This window comes from Grus americana, chromosome 7 (assembly GCF_028858705.1).
Source record: "Grus americana isolate bGruAme1 chromosome 7, bGruAme1.mat, whole genome shotgun sequence".
NCBI classification, from domain to species: domain Eukaryota; kingdom Metazoa; phylum Chordata; class Aves; order Gruiformes; family Gruidae; genus Grus; species Grus americana.
The window spans coordinates 13,739,725-13,755,426 of NC_072858.1; the positions used below are offsets into that span (position 1 = coordinate 13,739,725).

General features: G+C 39.2%; 1 protein-coding gene across 3 annotated transcripts in view; it reads left to right on the top strand.

Moving 5' to 3' along the window:
* Positions 1–853: 853 nt before the first annotated feature.
* Positions 854–15,702, top strand: part of CFAP43 (cilia and flagella associated protein 43) — a 53,552-nt gene continuing 38,703 nt past the window's right edge. For all 3 annotated transcript variants that reach the window (XM_054831158.1, XM_054831159.1, XM_054831160.1), the window contains exons 1-6: positions 854–976; positions 3,337–3,590; positions 4,391–4,487; positions 8,336–8,503; positions 9,883–10,033; positions 14,738–14,888. In XM_054831158.1, coding sequence (XP_054687133.1) covers positions 864–976; positions 3,337–3,590; positions 4,391–4,487; positions 8,336–8,503; positions 9,883–10,033; positions 14,738–14,888 — 934 coding nt within the window. In that variant the 5' untranslated portion in view covers positions 854–863. The remainder of the gene's footprint in view (positions 977–3,336; positions 3,591–4,390; positions 4,488–8,335; positions 8,504–9,882; positions 10,034–14,737; positions 14,889–15,702) is intronic.

The following is a 15,702-nucleotide window of genomic DNA, read 5'->3' on the forward strand; positions in this document are numbered from 1 at the left end:
CTGTGGGTGTGTAGCAGTATCAGAAAACTGCACACTGCCACTGTACAGATAAGCAATAATGAATTAACACAAGCAAGACACTATAAATAACATTTCTCCCTTTAGGAAAGGGAAAACAAGATATTATTGCTAATTCTGCTTTTAAAATACTTAAGACATTCTTTCTGTGTTACCATGTTAAAAACTGTAATTATATATAGAGAGATCATAGTTGTACTTTCTCTTCTTTCCAGCAGTCAACTTTTCAGCTGTCTTTGAAGCTTCTGTTGCACTGTCTTACGCATTCTGAAGTGCCACATGTGCAGTCCCCCATGAAAGGAAAAACAAGAGAAGCAATGGAAGAACAGGTACAGCTGTCTCACTAAATGAAGAGCCAAATGCCACTGGAACGGGAACAGCAAACATACAGCTACAGCAAGGACATGTGAGGGCCAAGGGAAGAAACCCAGAGCTGTTTCCCCAAGGCTGACCTCACCTCTATGCCTGCTAAAGCTACCTGCTTTCTAGACACAGCAGCAATGATTACCTACGTTAAAGGCCACGCATACTAATGATTAACAGGCAGAATTACCCCATCAGCCACAGGTGGGCGCTTGTGTGAGATCAGCTAGATAGGCTACAAAGGCCTCTCCTCTGAGCTTTGTGCTTACCTCCTACCCAGGAAAGGAACCCCACATACTCCTCCCTTGACAGCTGCTGGCCCTTTAAATACCTACCCGTGCTCATTGGTTCGTTGGCGCAGGGGCGCAGGCCAATCAACTGTCTGTTTTAAGCCCGGCGGGAGGCGTTGCGTTAGCTAATAGTAGAAGCTGTTGTTGTTCCTAAGATACTAGGGTAAACAGGCTGGTGGTGGTGTGGGATGAATGGAGGCGGCCGAGGAGGCCCGGGGCGCGGGCCTGGCCGGTGAGGAGCTTCGTGCTGAGGCCCCGGGCAGCCGTCACTGCCCCTCAGCCGAGGAGGCTGCGCTGGAAGTGAGGTGGGGGCCGGCTGGGACAGTGTGCGCCTTTTGGACCTCCATACATGCCACGCACTCCTGAGCCCCTCGGCCCTGGTGGGGTGCCTGGTGTCCTGTGCCCCCGGGGCCTAGCTCCTGTCACCCCGGGTCAGCTCTATGCAGCTGTCAGAAAATAGGGTAGGCTTAGCAGGGAAAGGAAGGGAGGCTGCTGTGCTGTGGGTCTGTTAGGGTGGTAGGTAGTTGCAGGGGAAGAGGGAAAGAAGCACTTGCAACTGCAGTATACAGCAGGGACTGAGCCTGTGGTGGATTTCTATGAAACTTAGGTTCTCTGCCCTTAGCACAGGGAGTAAGCAACCCTGACTAGTTTCAAGCTGGAGCTTGATGAGTTGATAAGTAACGTGGCATGAATTTTTGTCTTTTCCTGTGTAGTGGTTCTGGCAGCACACAATCCTGATGAACTTTTAGGGCATGCTTTTCTTCTCAGTACCTGGCCTTGTGAACCCATGCTGTTCTGTTCATGGCCACATATCTCTTCTGGTTTACCCAGACTACTTCAATCTCTAGAATTTCCCTGGCTGTTCTGTACCTGTACAGTGGGGAATGCTGTGTTTTGTGTCTTCAGAAAACACACAACTTTGACAAAGCTCATGGTTTCATATAATCTGTTTTGTATGAACTAGCACTTTTCAGTGGCAAAATACTCTATAAAGAAATTTCCAAGCAACTCAAATTACTTTGTTCCATCTACATCTTACCAGCTGGCAAAGTTTGACTGAAATACTTCTGACACAATGTTTATACGGAACTGGAGACAGACATAGCATGGAAAATGTGGGCAAGCTGTGGCTACTTACCTGCACCAGTCATAGCTGACATTAGATAACAGTCCGAATCCTTTTCCTCCTAAGCCTTCACTGGTTGTAGAAGGATGATAAATTGCACTGTCATCCCATTAATTTATCCCTGCATATATGTTTTCTAGACTTCATTTTACCTCTGTGAACAGAAGTTAAAAATGCTTCATTTCCACTGATTCAGATCTGGTGTTGGGGAAAAGCATAGAGCTGGTCCTATGAGCATGTTCATAAAGGTCTGTTTATGTGCCGTGGCACATCATACATCTAGTTCTTGTGTAAAAGGTCTGGAAAAACATTTACCGCCTGAAATGTCTCTTCTTTGTTGCTATGGTACTCAGTTATGCTCCATGAGCACGTGGTTAGCATGCTCCCACTCACTCCCCTCTGGCTACGCTTCCTCCTCTGGTGTGTAGTGAAAGAGGCCAAGAGCAGAAACTGCTCAGAAAAGATAGCGAGAAGTTATTGCTGGACTTAAATATCTCAAGACTAGTCATTTAAAAGCGTTACTAACTGTGAGAGTGCTGAGGCTGTGGTACAATCTTCCAGTAAGAGTACAGAGGATCAGCAGCTAAGCTGATCTTATGACTGACTTATGGTCGTAAAAGGAGTGTAAAAATGCTGCTTGCAATTGCAGAGGACAAAGATCTCTTCCAGTCCAATGCTCTTATTTGGAAGAAAAGAGATGGAAAATTTCTGAATAGGAATTAGAAGAGAAGGTGCTAATGGCAGTGTTGTATACAGAGGATATGCATTGCACTGCTGAAACTTTTCTGCTGTGGTACTAGTAGGTTAAGCTGTGGCTCAGTCAGACATCTTCACTTAGTGATAAATGCAAATGCCTTTGATAAGAGGACCCTGATGTTTATCCACACACTTTCTGAAAGGTAAAACCATCTGCAGGCAGTTATGAATTTGTTGATACGTTGTAAGTTCATAAGCTGACTCCTCTTCTGTAATTTACTTCAGTCCTTGTGTAACACATCCTGTTTACATTCCAAAGTTTTACCATCTTTAAAGCAGAACAGTTCTCCTACTTAAGTTCATATAGACGCAAGCCATGCCTTTGTATTTTTTATTTCACGGGGATGAGGTGAGCTATGAAAGTGTAAAAAAGTTAAGCAAACACAACTGGGTCCCCAGTACAGATTGTACCTGTGTAATTCTTTCAGAATAAAGGTATACTCTATTACTATGATACATGAGTACAAAAACAGAGCCTGTGAACTGGCTAACTTTATTTTTAGTGAAAACTGAAAGAGAGATATATATATATAAGCATCTCTCCATATTCTCATGACAGTCCTTTGTGCTCTATCAGAGTAAGATTGACTCTATGTTTTTGGAAACACTGAACTAGCAATTCATAATACTAGATCTGGAAGTTATTGTGGTTTTGCAACATTGGTATGAGGACGAGTCTAACATCCCAAGCATCAGTTCAGTGTAACTTAGGCTACAACATTCCGTTTTTCACAGTGTTTTGAGAAATGTCTTTGTTTTAACATTCAGTTGCTCTTTCTTAAGTTGGGTTCAGGGATTCCCAAAGAAGAACTTTGGCTTTATCAACAATCAAACCATCTGCTATCCTTGTGGCAATTACATCCTCTTCCTGGACATTGAAACAAAGACGACGACAGCACTGCAGTGTCAGACTGGCCAGGTGGGAGCTTTTGCAGCAAACGGGAACAGTCAGGTGCTGGCCTTTTCAGACCGGAAGCTGAATCCTATCATATATATCTACACTTTTCCAGAACTGAATAAACTGACAGAATTAAAAGGTAATGATGTGGTAACCATCCCTGTCACCATTGCATTAAAACACTGCTTTATTCATCCAGTTTCTGAAGGAGTTTTTTTGATTAGACTTGAAAAACAGTGTGACAGGAAACTGTCTCATGACAGGATGTGTGGAAAGCAGTGGAAGGAATTTTCCACTGTGCTACTTTTATTTAGGCTCAAGCTAGGAAGGAATATGACAATACAAAATAGAGCTCTTTTAAAGGGAAAATAAATGGAATGAAATTGAATTCATTTTAGGAAAAAATAGTCAGAATACCAAAGAATCATACTGCAATGGGCTCCCAAGCAAACTGCTGAAAGCCACATTGAGAAACCTGAGATGTGAGAGGAATGAGGGTTTGTGCAGTTAAACTTTGGAGTCTGGGATCTAATGTATATTTTTGCCTTGCCCCATTTCTCTCCTTAGTTAAGTTGCTTACCCTATCCATGTTTCAGTTGCCTTGCCATTTAAATAAGGATCATACTATTTGCTTATTTCATGTATATGAATGAAATTATGACTGCAAAGGCTTTCAGGATACTTAGGGAAAAATACTTTACAAATTCAAGGTATTATTGAAAAAAATTGAAAAAACTCCAAGCAGTGATACTAGGAAACATTTTTATAATCAAATAAAAAAAATAATCTGGAGTGTAGCAAAGGAATCAGGGGCCTGAAGAATGTCTTTGAAGAGTTAAAGTGGATATAAAGGAACTGAGGAGAGTACTCTATCTGTGATAGTATACAGTAAAGTCTGGGGCAATTAAAGACCAAGTTCTTTTTTTTTCCACATTTCAGGTAATGCTCAGCTGGACTACACATTACTTGCGTTTAGTTTCACAGGCCCATATCTAGCCAGTTACTCTTCAATCCCAGAATTTGTTCTTTCAGTATGGTAAGAATAAAAAAAAAATTCTCTAATACCATTTACATTTAATTCATATTTTTGTGTGTGTGCTGTTTTACCATCAATTACGTTAAATATGGAAGACACATTGGTTACCTTCATCTTTTTTTTTTTCTGATTGATCATTATCTGCAAACTTTCTGTAACAAATTTGCTGTTTATTTTCTAGCACTAGTAGTCACTAGTCAGAATGATTGTTACTTTGCTACAGCTATCTTCTACCTTTGAAATTTTGTGTTTTGGAGTACTTCTAAAGTCTTCAGCATCAGTTAATTATCTCTTCACCCTTGGAAGTTGAGTACCATGCTGTTTATGAAAGTGTGGTGGGTTGACCCTGGCTGGGGGCCAGGTGCCCACCAGAGCCGCTCTATCACTCCCCTCATTCACCAAACAGGGGAGAAAAGGTATAACAAAACGCTTGTGGGTCGAGATAAGGACAGAGAGAGATCACTCACTAATTATCGTCACGGGCAAAACAGACCGAACTTAGAGAGGGAATTCATCTAATTTATTACTAAGCAAAACAGAGTAGAGGAATGAGAAAATAAAATCAACTCTTAAAACACCTCCCCCCACCCCTCCCATCTTCCTGGGCTCAACTTCACTCCTGGCTTCAACCTCCTCCCCCCTCAGCGGCACAAGGGGGCAGGGAACGGGGGTTGCGGTCAGTTCATCTCACGGTGTTTCTGCTGCTTCTTCATCCTCAGGGGGAGGACTCCTCTCAACGTTCCCCTGCTCCAACATGGAGCCTCTCCCACGGGCTACAGTCCTTCACGAACTGCTCCAGCATGGTCTCTTCCATGGGGTGCAGACCTTCAGGAGCAAACTGCTCCAGCGTGGGTCCCCCATGGGGTCACAAGTCCTGCCAGCAAACCTGCTCTGACGTGGGCTTCTCTCTCCACGGGTCCACAGGTCCGGCCAAGAACTTGCTCCAGCGTGGGCTTCCCATGGGCCACAGCCTCCTTCAGGTGCCTCCACCTGCTCTGGCGTGGGGTCCTCCACGGGCTGCAGGTGGAATCTCTACACCCCCTCATCCTTCCTCCATGGGCTGTAGGGGGACAGCCTGCTTCACCATGGTCTCCACCATGGGCTGCAGGGGGATCTCTGCTCCGGTGCCTGGAGCACCTCCTCCCCCTCCTTCTTCACTGACCTTGGTGTCTGCAGAGTTTCTTACACCTTCTCACTCCTCTCTCTGGCTGCAAAAGCTCTCTCTAGCTTGTTTTTTCCCTTCTTAAATGTGTTATCACAGAGGCGCTGATTGGCTCGGCCTTGGCCAGCAGCAGGTCCATCTTGGAGCCGGCTGGCATTGGCTCTATCAGACACAGGGGAAGCTTCTAGCAGCTTCTCGCAGAAGCCCCCCCTGCTACCAAAACCTTGCTACGCAAACCCAACATGGAAAGTAAGTTGCCTGCTGAAAAGAGGAAAAGCGTTCTAAAGTAAATTTCGAGTTTTTTGTTCCCCTGACCTTTCAGTGGTCCTCTTAATTACTTGTGCTTGATCTTAGTACTGTCTTATATTTTTGCTCAGTGATTACACTACCATGGGTCACTGGTTAGATCATAATTTTCTGCTCATTGTCATGAAAAGAAATATTATATAATACCATGCAGATACAGAAAGTTGGAATATTTTATTTTAAAAATTGTTCTGTAAAACTATAATCCTGCTCTTGCCTCCGTTGCCAGCAAGCTTCCATTGACTGTGGAGTCTGAGCACTTCTTCGAAACAATTGGGTAGGGTGGAGTAGGAGGAAGGCAAGCAAGGACATGTAAGGAATATTCTCCCAATTTAATGATGACCTTTTCTTTGAAGGTCATGATTAGTGGAGTGGCAGGAACTCCTGTAACTTCAGAATTTTAGTAATGATAGTAGATACTACTACAGATGCCTCTTCTTTATATCTTATGAAGAATAATGTTTGCTGTGAACTCTGATCGTACACAGGAGTTCAGGAAGGATGTCTGTGTGCATATCACAGTAGAAACCAACAAGACAGCCTCAATGGCCTGAAGAGCTTACATGCTTGTCACAGCAGAAGTAACACACATGGTCTGATGTGTTCATTGTGTGCACTTAAACAAAAATCCACCATCTTGAAAGACTTCTCTAGATTACTCTTAAAAATGGAAATATCTAGAAACGTTTTAATGTTTTAAAGTAGTGGCAACTTCTAAGGCCAAACAATTTTGGATTAGCATGAATATCAGCAGCTAATTGTCACGAAAGGACCATCCTTGATTCCAGTCAGAAAGAATTTAGTAACAAAATAGAATTACCTTACAATATTAAACTTAGAATTTATAATTACTTGAACAGAGGTGTGTGAATTTACTGTGAAATCAAGGCCTTCATTTTTGCAATTGGATTGTAGAAATGTGTGTGTACAGGTGAAAGAAATCTCAATGTTTAGCATTCTTAATGTGTCATTACAATATGATGATTGAGCAGTTCCTGTATTTTAAGGAGATAGTTTGGAATCAGAGGAGTAAGAGATGTTTTGAAAGTTATGTAAGTCTCAAAATATAGAAAGCTTATGGATAACTAAAAGCTGCCTTTCATCTGATATATTTTCTTCCTAGATCTTTATTATTTTCTATTCAAAGGAGATGCTTAATGCCTGATTCTTTTTCAGATACGTGTACCATATAGTTTCAAATCTTAATAAATTATCTACTATAAAAGAGTGTTGGCACTATCTGTTAGGTAGGAGATGAGAACATGCTGACAGATCTTTAAAGTGAGAGCTACACTGATATCTTTTAAAGTCAGAATTGCAGCTTATAGCTTTCTGTAATTTTAATGAGAGTTACTGTGTATGTGTGAATACTTCTTATTTTTTGCATATGCTATCAATATTAACCATTGTCTTCTGTCCTGATCTCTTTCTGTGAGTGAATTTATTACAGGCCAGAACAGCAGGATTATACTAAATCCCTTTACAGCAGTGTATGCATTTTAGGTTTTTTCCCTTCTCAGCAGTAATGACAAATACTAAAGCTATAAATGTTACTTAGATTGAGTTATATATATTGTCCAAGAAATTAAGAAACAATTTTAACCATTTTCTTCAAATGATGTTAATCAGTTCTTGGACAGCACCTAAAAATGCAAAGGCAATCAAGAATTAATTTGGATAATGGAGAAACATGCAAATTAAATGGTGAGAACATAAAATAGGTTACACTGGACAAAAGAAAAGTCAGTGGAAAGCAGATTCCAAGGCTTGTGTCAGCTATACATAATAGCCCTACACAGATTCTGCCCTGTTTTGTGTTCAAGTGAATGTAGCCATAGCTTTGTATGTCTGCATTCACAACACAATTACTGTATTACCTAAGTCATCCATAGATAATCATGGGCTGACTCTGGTTTATTTCCTAATTATAATACCTTCCAACTGCAAGCCTGCAAGGATTATAATCATTATTTTACAGTTTGGAAAAGCAAGGCTGAGGTCTGGGGTGCTGAAGAGTTAATTGTTTGGGCCATTCAAGTTCCATTCCATTCCACTAATGGAACTGATGAACAGAAATCCATGTCTCTTGACCTCTGTTGGTCTTTTCACAAAAGGAAGCGTATGATAATTATTTCAAAATTATTTTAGTATTCATTTTTTTTGTAGTGGTATTAATTTTATGTGTGGATAATTAACCACCTTCTTTTCATTCTAAAGAGGACCTAACTTGTTTGACAGCAGAAATTTTTTGTCAGTGACAAAGTGTTTTTCAATCTTGATCTTGACCTTGACTGTCAGTCATAATCACATCCAGATCTTTGGCTTGAATGTTTTTGACTTATTTAATGCATTTGATTTTCTTTTACTCTTCTTAATGAAGGAACTGGCAAGAAAATATCCTCCTGTGCAGTGAGTCTCAGCCAGGTGTAACAGCAACCTCCTTAAGTTTTAACCCTACGAACTGGCAACAACTGTGTTTTGTTAATGAGAGGTCCGTTACTATCTGGTGTATTGAAAGGAATAATGACGAGTATCACCTTAAGCAAAAGTAAGTGGAACACCCTTCAGGTTAAGAGAAAAATCAAGAAATATATTTTAATAACTAAGACTAGCAACCTACATCTGTTTGCAAAGAATTTATTTCACCTAGCAATTGCAGTCACTTATTGCTAAATCACAACCAGTGTGAATCTATTTAGTCAAGTGAATTGAATTTATGATTTCATTTCTTAGCATTCACATGTCTATATTATGCACTTCATGAAGCTAATAGTAAGCAGCTGCTTTGGCAGCCTCTATCAAAAGCTGTGCGGCTGAATTAAGGTAGTGGCTGGACTGCTTTCCTGCAAGTGGCTATGTTAAGCATTGCTTTTGTAGCTATGAAACCATCAAATTTGGATCAAGTTACTTCCTAGTAAGCATAGTTAAACAATACGTTATTGTAATCACAAATTGTACCAAAAGCAGTATCAGTTTTCTGTGTGATTTCCAGCTTGTGTGGCCAATGTATGGATCCAGAGGGGATGGCTCTGCAAATGCAATTCACTGAGCACAGCAAACCTAGAATTTATTTATGCTAAAATGTTTTTTGAGACTGGTATAAAAGTAATATGTATCATTCAATTTGGAGTCCTTGAAGTATAACACTATGCTGTTTCAGTGGCAGCTACTCTGCAATTGCCAAGTGTGTTTAATTTCATTAACTATGAATATAACCAACATATTGCCACTGACACAGTTATATTAGTGAAAGTAGAGACGAGGCCTTAATTTGCAATCTGAAAAGAATACTGAAGGGGTTTTTGCCTTTTGCCATTATAGAGTACACGTGAAAATACATATATACTCCTTGATCCTTACTTTTCATTCCATTCAGTAGAGGTTAAACCTCCACTAAGAATTGTTTATTTTACATAAATTTTTTCCAAGTCATAAATCAACATAGTTTGTAAACTATAGAATTCTCAACACCTGTATTGTAACAGCCACTCGTACACCAATTACCAGAGTGCAACAGGCACATACTACTAATTTTTCATCATCGTTAAACTTTCTCTGAAGAAACATTAAGCATGAATCCTCACAGCATATGCAAGTTAGGTGTGTGATTTTATTAATCCTGGTTAATAAGGAAACAGTAACATAGAATAGTTGTTTATACAAGGCAACAGAAAAAGATGCTGAGCTAGACCATGGCATTCTGTTTCTGCCAATTAGGAGCATTCCTCTTTTGTAGAAGAATACTTTTACTTCTCAGTGAATGGTATGTGCCATGTAGAATGATTGCTTACAACAATCTTCCATTACTCTTGCAGAAGTAAAGCCCATTAACTAAGTTGGTGTCTCAGTTTTGAAAACATGCTTGTCAGTTTTGTATCAGCATTTACTATTTCTTTTCCTCAGACAGTATCTCTTGCTTTTCCACAGCCCTGTGAAACTCCCTGATGGACAAAGGTCCATGAGGCCTCATAAGGATTTGTTTTTCCCAGTTTCTCATAGTCAAGATCCGTACCATGGTCCTGATTTGCCAGTTTCAGCCATTGCTGGACTGGTAGGAGATGAAGCAGAAACATTCATGGTAGTTACTGGTTTTTTTTCCTTTTTACTATTCCAAGTCATTATGCTTTTTATGCAAATAGGTGTTAATAAATTAATAATTTTAATGTCTGTTTAACAGTTACAACCCAGTAACTAGATCTGTTGTCTCAACAATATCTTTGCAATCCATTTTGACAGGAGACTTACAATACATGCTGCTACTGCACAGTGCAGTACAATGTGGAGATTTCTCATGCAGGTCCTAGTATAGTAATATGTCTGTGCAGTGGAGGTACTAATCTGTATCCCAGAAGCAGTATAAGCATGTGTCATTTAACCATGCCCACGCTGACATGACCAGCTTAAACCATGAAAACCTATTCCCATGCTAAACTGATAGTAACCTTCAGGTATCCTTACTTCCCTTTGAGATCTGTTTTCTTTTTGAAAATGTCTCAAGCTATGGAAACATTGAAGACTTTATTCCAGACAGCAACCCCTGCTTCTGAAATACATTCCTGTATCACTGTCAGTGTTGGACCTGCCCATCTGTCTCGCTTGTATTTGATCATTTACTTGTTAGCCTCCCTTGAGATGCCTCTTTTGAGAGGCTTCAAAAGAATTCTCATTTTGTTTGAAGTTTACTTTGTCCTGACTACCAACTAGAGGCATCTGCCAGTGTGAAAACATTTCACTTGCAAATCTGGGATTCTCTTCTAAGATTAAGACCATCAATTTCTATTTGGTGGCTTGTGATATACATGAGACACCAAATCTACCATGCATAAGATGGCATTATACTATGTCTTTTCCATGGACAAATGTGAGTTCTGTATTATCAGATTAGTATCCCACAGGTTTCTGCCATAAACTTTTCTTATAAAGCAGAATAAAAATTAAAAATAGGTAATGATGCTTTCCTGACCTCATTCTCTTTTCATGGCTTGATGCATTGAAATACACAGAGGTTTTTAACCATGTAACTACTGATGCCCTTGGTTTCCAGGACAATTCATAACTACAAACAAACATCCTCTATTGATGCTGATTACGTATGAACTGCTTATATTTCAGATCACTTAGAATGTGGAAAATGAAGATAATGTAAGCTCACCAGGGGCATTGCCTTTTTCTTCTGCCTTACTGCCTCATATTATGTGCAGATGATGAACTGCAAAACCCACTTTGTTCTTTAGCCTGAAAGTGAATTACAAGAGGTATTGGGGAAAAAAACAACTGCCATATTAGTCTGTGAAGCTTAATAGAATTTATGTGTCCTTGAATGGATGCTATTCCATTCAGGAATGGTAGGTTCTTATGCCTGAACTTGCAGAACCATGTCGTGAACTTTTCCACACAGAAAAGTTTGTGCTTTCATCCATACCACATACCACTATAGGGTTTTTGCATTCCCAGCTGCCTTTAGAAAAAACTAGATTTCTGTTTAGCAACTTTAAGGTGATTATGTTCTCCTTATACATAGAAATATTCCTGGAGTAGATTGTTCTACTGGTCTTTGACAAAGATTTCCTCCTCTTTCAAATTACATGGTAAATATTTTGATAGTTATTTACTGTCCAAATTCCCTAGATGGGTGTATTTTGGTTGTCAATATTGACAAGGTAATGAACATCAGGTTATTTAGGAAAAAATGAAAGGTTTTTACAGAAATACAAGCTGTTGTTGCTCCTCTTGTGGTGGTGTGTTGTTTCCTGTGCACTAAATTGTGAGGCGCTACACTCAGTTTAGCACCAGAAGGCACTGAATCAATTTCTGGCATGTTTTCACCTTTCTCCAGACTATGATAGCTGAGTAATTTTTTGCAGGACTTGCATTTATTTTGCCTTACAGCACTAATTCTCCCCTCCACGCATGCCTGTGCGTGTATACTCCATCTCTAACCTAGCAGAAAAACTGAGCCACTACTAGATCTTGTAATCCCACACACCAGGGGTGAATTGCATGCATGTGTCTTGTCAGGTTAAACACCTCCTTCCAGCACCCCAACACGGAGCATACGTTTTTGGCAAAGCAATTCCTGCACAAGTTAATCAGAATATACTTGATGGAGAAAATATTTCTTTGAAATATTCTTTTATCAAGACCCTTATATTCAAAAGTGTCTAATGCCGCGACTTTGAGAAAGATTGAAATGCCTGAACTTGCTGAGTTCCTCAGATGTCCAGATATCTTCGGTTTACAGTTGCTGTAATGGACCAGGCTGTCCAAAACAGAGGTGCTATAACTACCATTCTTCGCTGGCTTTATAAATTGACAGGCTGCTGCAGCAGATGTATCAATGGTTACTATCACTAACGATTTGTATACGATTACAAATGTCCATAAGCAGTTATCTGACTCTGGCCTAAAATCTGTTCCTTGACAGTTGTAAATACCTTGGAGTTATTTTCCTCTCTACCATCATCAATGCTTTTTTAATTAGTAAGAGACAACCTGCTTCTGCTGTGGTGGTTAATGAGGTATGTTCAGTTGAATGCAGTGGGAATAGTATCATGGCCTGATAAAGCTCTTCCTATCTCTGCAGAATTCAACAGAAGGATTTTTGTTCTTTGTCACTAAATCTGAGTCAGTTGAGATCAATGTTTTTCACATCGATGTAAGCATCCAAAGTGGAGAACCATTTATTTAGACTATTAGTTAAAGGAGTTGTCCTCAACCTTGTCCTTGGAGGCTGTAGCCCACTCCTAAGGAATTTGTGAGAGGCGAGTAGGAAAAGTAAGCCCATTGCAAGTGCACTTGTTTGCTTCTTTGAAATATGTTAGGGTTCCATACTCTAGAACAAGATACTGAGGCTGCATATGTACCAAGGTGTAACCACAACGGGGCAGCAGAGTGAAAGGAATTGAAATATCCTACAGCTTTCAATCTTTTTCTTTCTTGCATTAAATTGATTTAGTTCTGTCTCAGTATTTCTTACAGTTGGGACCCGAGTTTTCTGAATATGCTTTTCCATGACAAGCCCACTTGACTCCACTTCATCCCCAGTACCAATTTTATTCCATGGTCTTTTTATAAAACTGTCCATGACAAGGATCCATATTGAATTTTTTTCTCTGAAGAGGTGCTACTCAAAAGGGAGAGAAGTTCAAAAAGGTCGTTATTATTATTATGCACCACTGTACCAATGCACAGCTCAAGAAGCAACCTGGTTTGGGATTTACGTAATCTCATCCTAGGATTAGCGTATTTTATCTAGTTTATATGTAAAGACAGTCATGACAGCAGGTACAAAGGAACATTACAGAAGTTGTCTTTACACAGGAAGCTTCTGATTCACAGTAGTTCAGTTACAACCTTCCCAAAGATTTGTGGTGTTCAAGCCTCATAAAATCAGTGAAAATGCCTATATTAAATGTTTCTCTGGGTGATGTAAAGCCCCATTTGTTATAGATTTATTACAGTTAGTCCTATTTGATTTATAAAGTAAATATTTATATACTTTATTTCTGTAACATTTTCCCCCTGAGAAATTCAAAATGCTTTGTAGGCATAAATAGAGAGTAAATTACTTACCCAGAATCATATAGCAAGTCCCTGGCATATTTTACTAATGAAATATAGATACTTATGAATCTCTGTCCTATGTTTTCATCACAAGTCCATCCATATTTCCTCTTGTTATGGAACCTTTAGTGAGAGAGCAGGTGCTTTATACAATTATAGACTCTTCTGTTTTTTCATCCATCATATTGTCTAGTGTTCCTCACCACTTCTGCTCACATGTATGGTTCTTTGAATCTTCTCTTTTAAATGTTCTCCCAAGGTTTTCTTGTGTTTTGTTCCCCTATAATTGCCCCCTCTCTGAATTCTCTTCATTCTGGTTCTTTCTTTCGTGGTATTTATATGACCCATGTTACTGTTGTATCTGAACAAGTCACTGCCTTTAATAATATTTGATGGAAAAGTTCTGTTCTTTCTGTTTTATGGGTGATGTATTTATGAGATTTATTTTAGCAAAATGAAATTCAAGGCACATGGGAAATCTGTCACAGGGATATTTCTAGAACTAATTTGCAGATGACACAAAGGTTGTCAGAGCTGTTTTACAGAGCAATTTGGATTATATGATAAGATAAACTATTCAAGCAAAATACATTTTAGTACTGCCAAGTATGCAAGACCACATGAGCAGGTTATGTCTACGAAGTGGAAGACTATTCTGAAAAGCAGTTTGAAAAGCATTTGCCAGGGTCATAGTGGGTAACCATTTCAGTTTGGGCTTCCAGTGCTGTTCTGATGTCAAACCCCCCCCCAAAACTAGGGACTCAATATGTTGAATTTTATCATAATTTTATCATTTAAAAATTGGGAAATGACCTTGTTATGGTGGGTCAATATCTTTGCAAGGGTAGGGAAGATACCAGAGGGATTTCCAAGCTAGAGGACAAAACTGTAACAGATGCAAGTGCTAGAGAATAAATCTGATACATTCAAATTTAAAACTGTATAATTTTTAAATGAAAATATAATTCATCATTTAAACAAGCTTCTAGGGAGAGAGGTGAGTTCATCACCACTATATCCAGACATAGAATTTCTGGAAAATGTTCTTGTTTCTCAAGTTACTAGCCTCAGTGAGAGGATGATTGAATAAAACAAGGGTGATGTTATACAAGTGGTCAGACTATGAGGTAATGATCTTTCTTTTGCCTTAAAATGTATGTAACTGCTTGTACAGATATTTGTCAATTGTTGATTGAACTTGTTTATTTTTGTGTTGCAGCCTAGAAATTATATTAAGCCTTCAATGAATCCTACTGCCCACTGCTGGAATGCAACCTCAGAAATTTACTTGGGCTGTAAAGAAGGATATGTTTTGGCAATTGATGCTGAGACATGCAGTGTTTCTGTTCTTCAACAAAAACCTCTACCTGGTAAGAAATAGCTGGGTTGTGTGCTTTATTCAAGTAGGGAGGAAAGTGAATAGGTTAAAACTTTTTTTGCTCTTTTCTGTTCTCCTATTGTGTACCTTGCAGAAATGGTAAAGCTATATTGTAGAGCCATATTTATTTTATTAGTATGATAAACATTTGATAATGTCTTTTGAACTTCTGTGTGAATTTCTTTAGCATCTGATAATTTGCTTTCATTTTTCTTTGGTTAAAAAAAAGAGAAAAAGCTCTAAAAACATAAAAACTGATAAAATGAACAATAGTTCCAGGACCCCAGATCTTGTTAACCAGCCCTACTAGATTAGCATTAAACTATTAATATACCAGCTATACACAGTCTTTTTACTATTAGTTAAGTACCAATAATTTATTTTATTTTGTCCTTATTTGTATGTTAGATAATGTCAGAACAGATCTTTGAAACCTCACGATAAGTCTTCAAACAACAAAACTGAATTTAATGTAATGCTTCTTAATAGAATTCCTTAGGGCCAGCTCTTACATAAACTATTTTCTAATGAAAACAAGGCTGTAAAGACTATCAGACTGCAAAAGGTATGAAGCACAGAGGGTGAACAGAACATGTCTTTGACTTCAAACCAAGAAATCTGCTTTTGATTTATTCTAGAATGAGAGGACTCAGTACATGTCTCTCAGATTGATTGCAACTAGCTGAGGCAATTTGCCTGCCATATTATATTCCCACCTGTCTCTTTTCATGGAGACCTTTGGCAGGCTAGTGACTGACTAAAGTTTTCTGGCAACAGCAGCCCATTCCATGCCTTCTTTTTTCTGG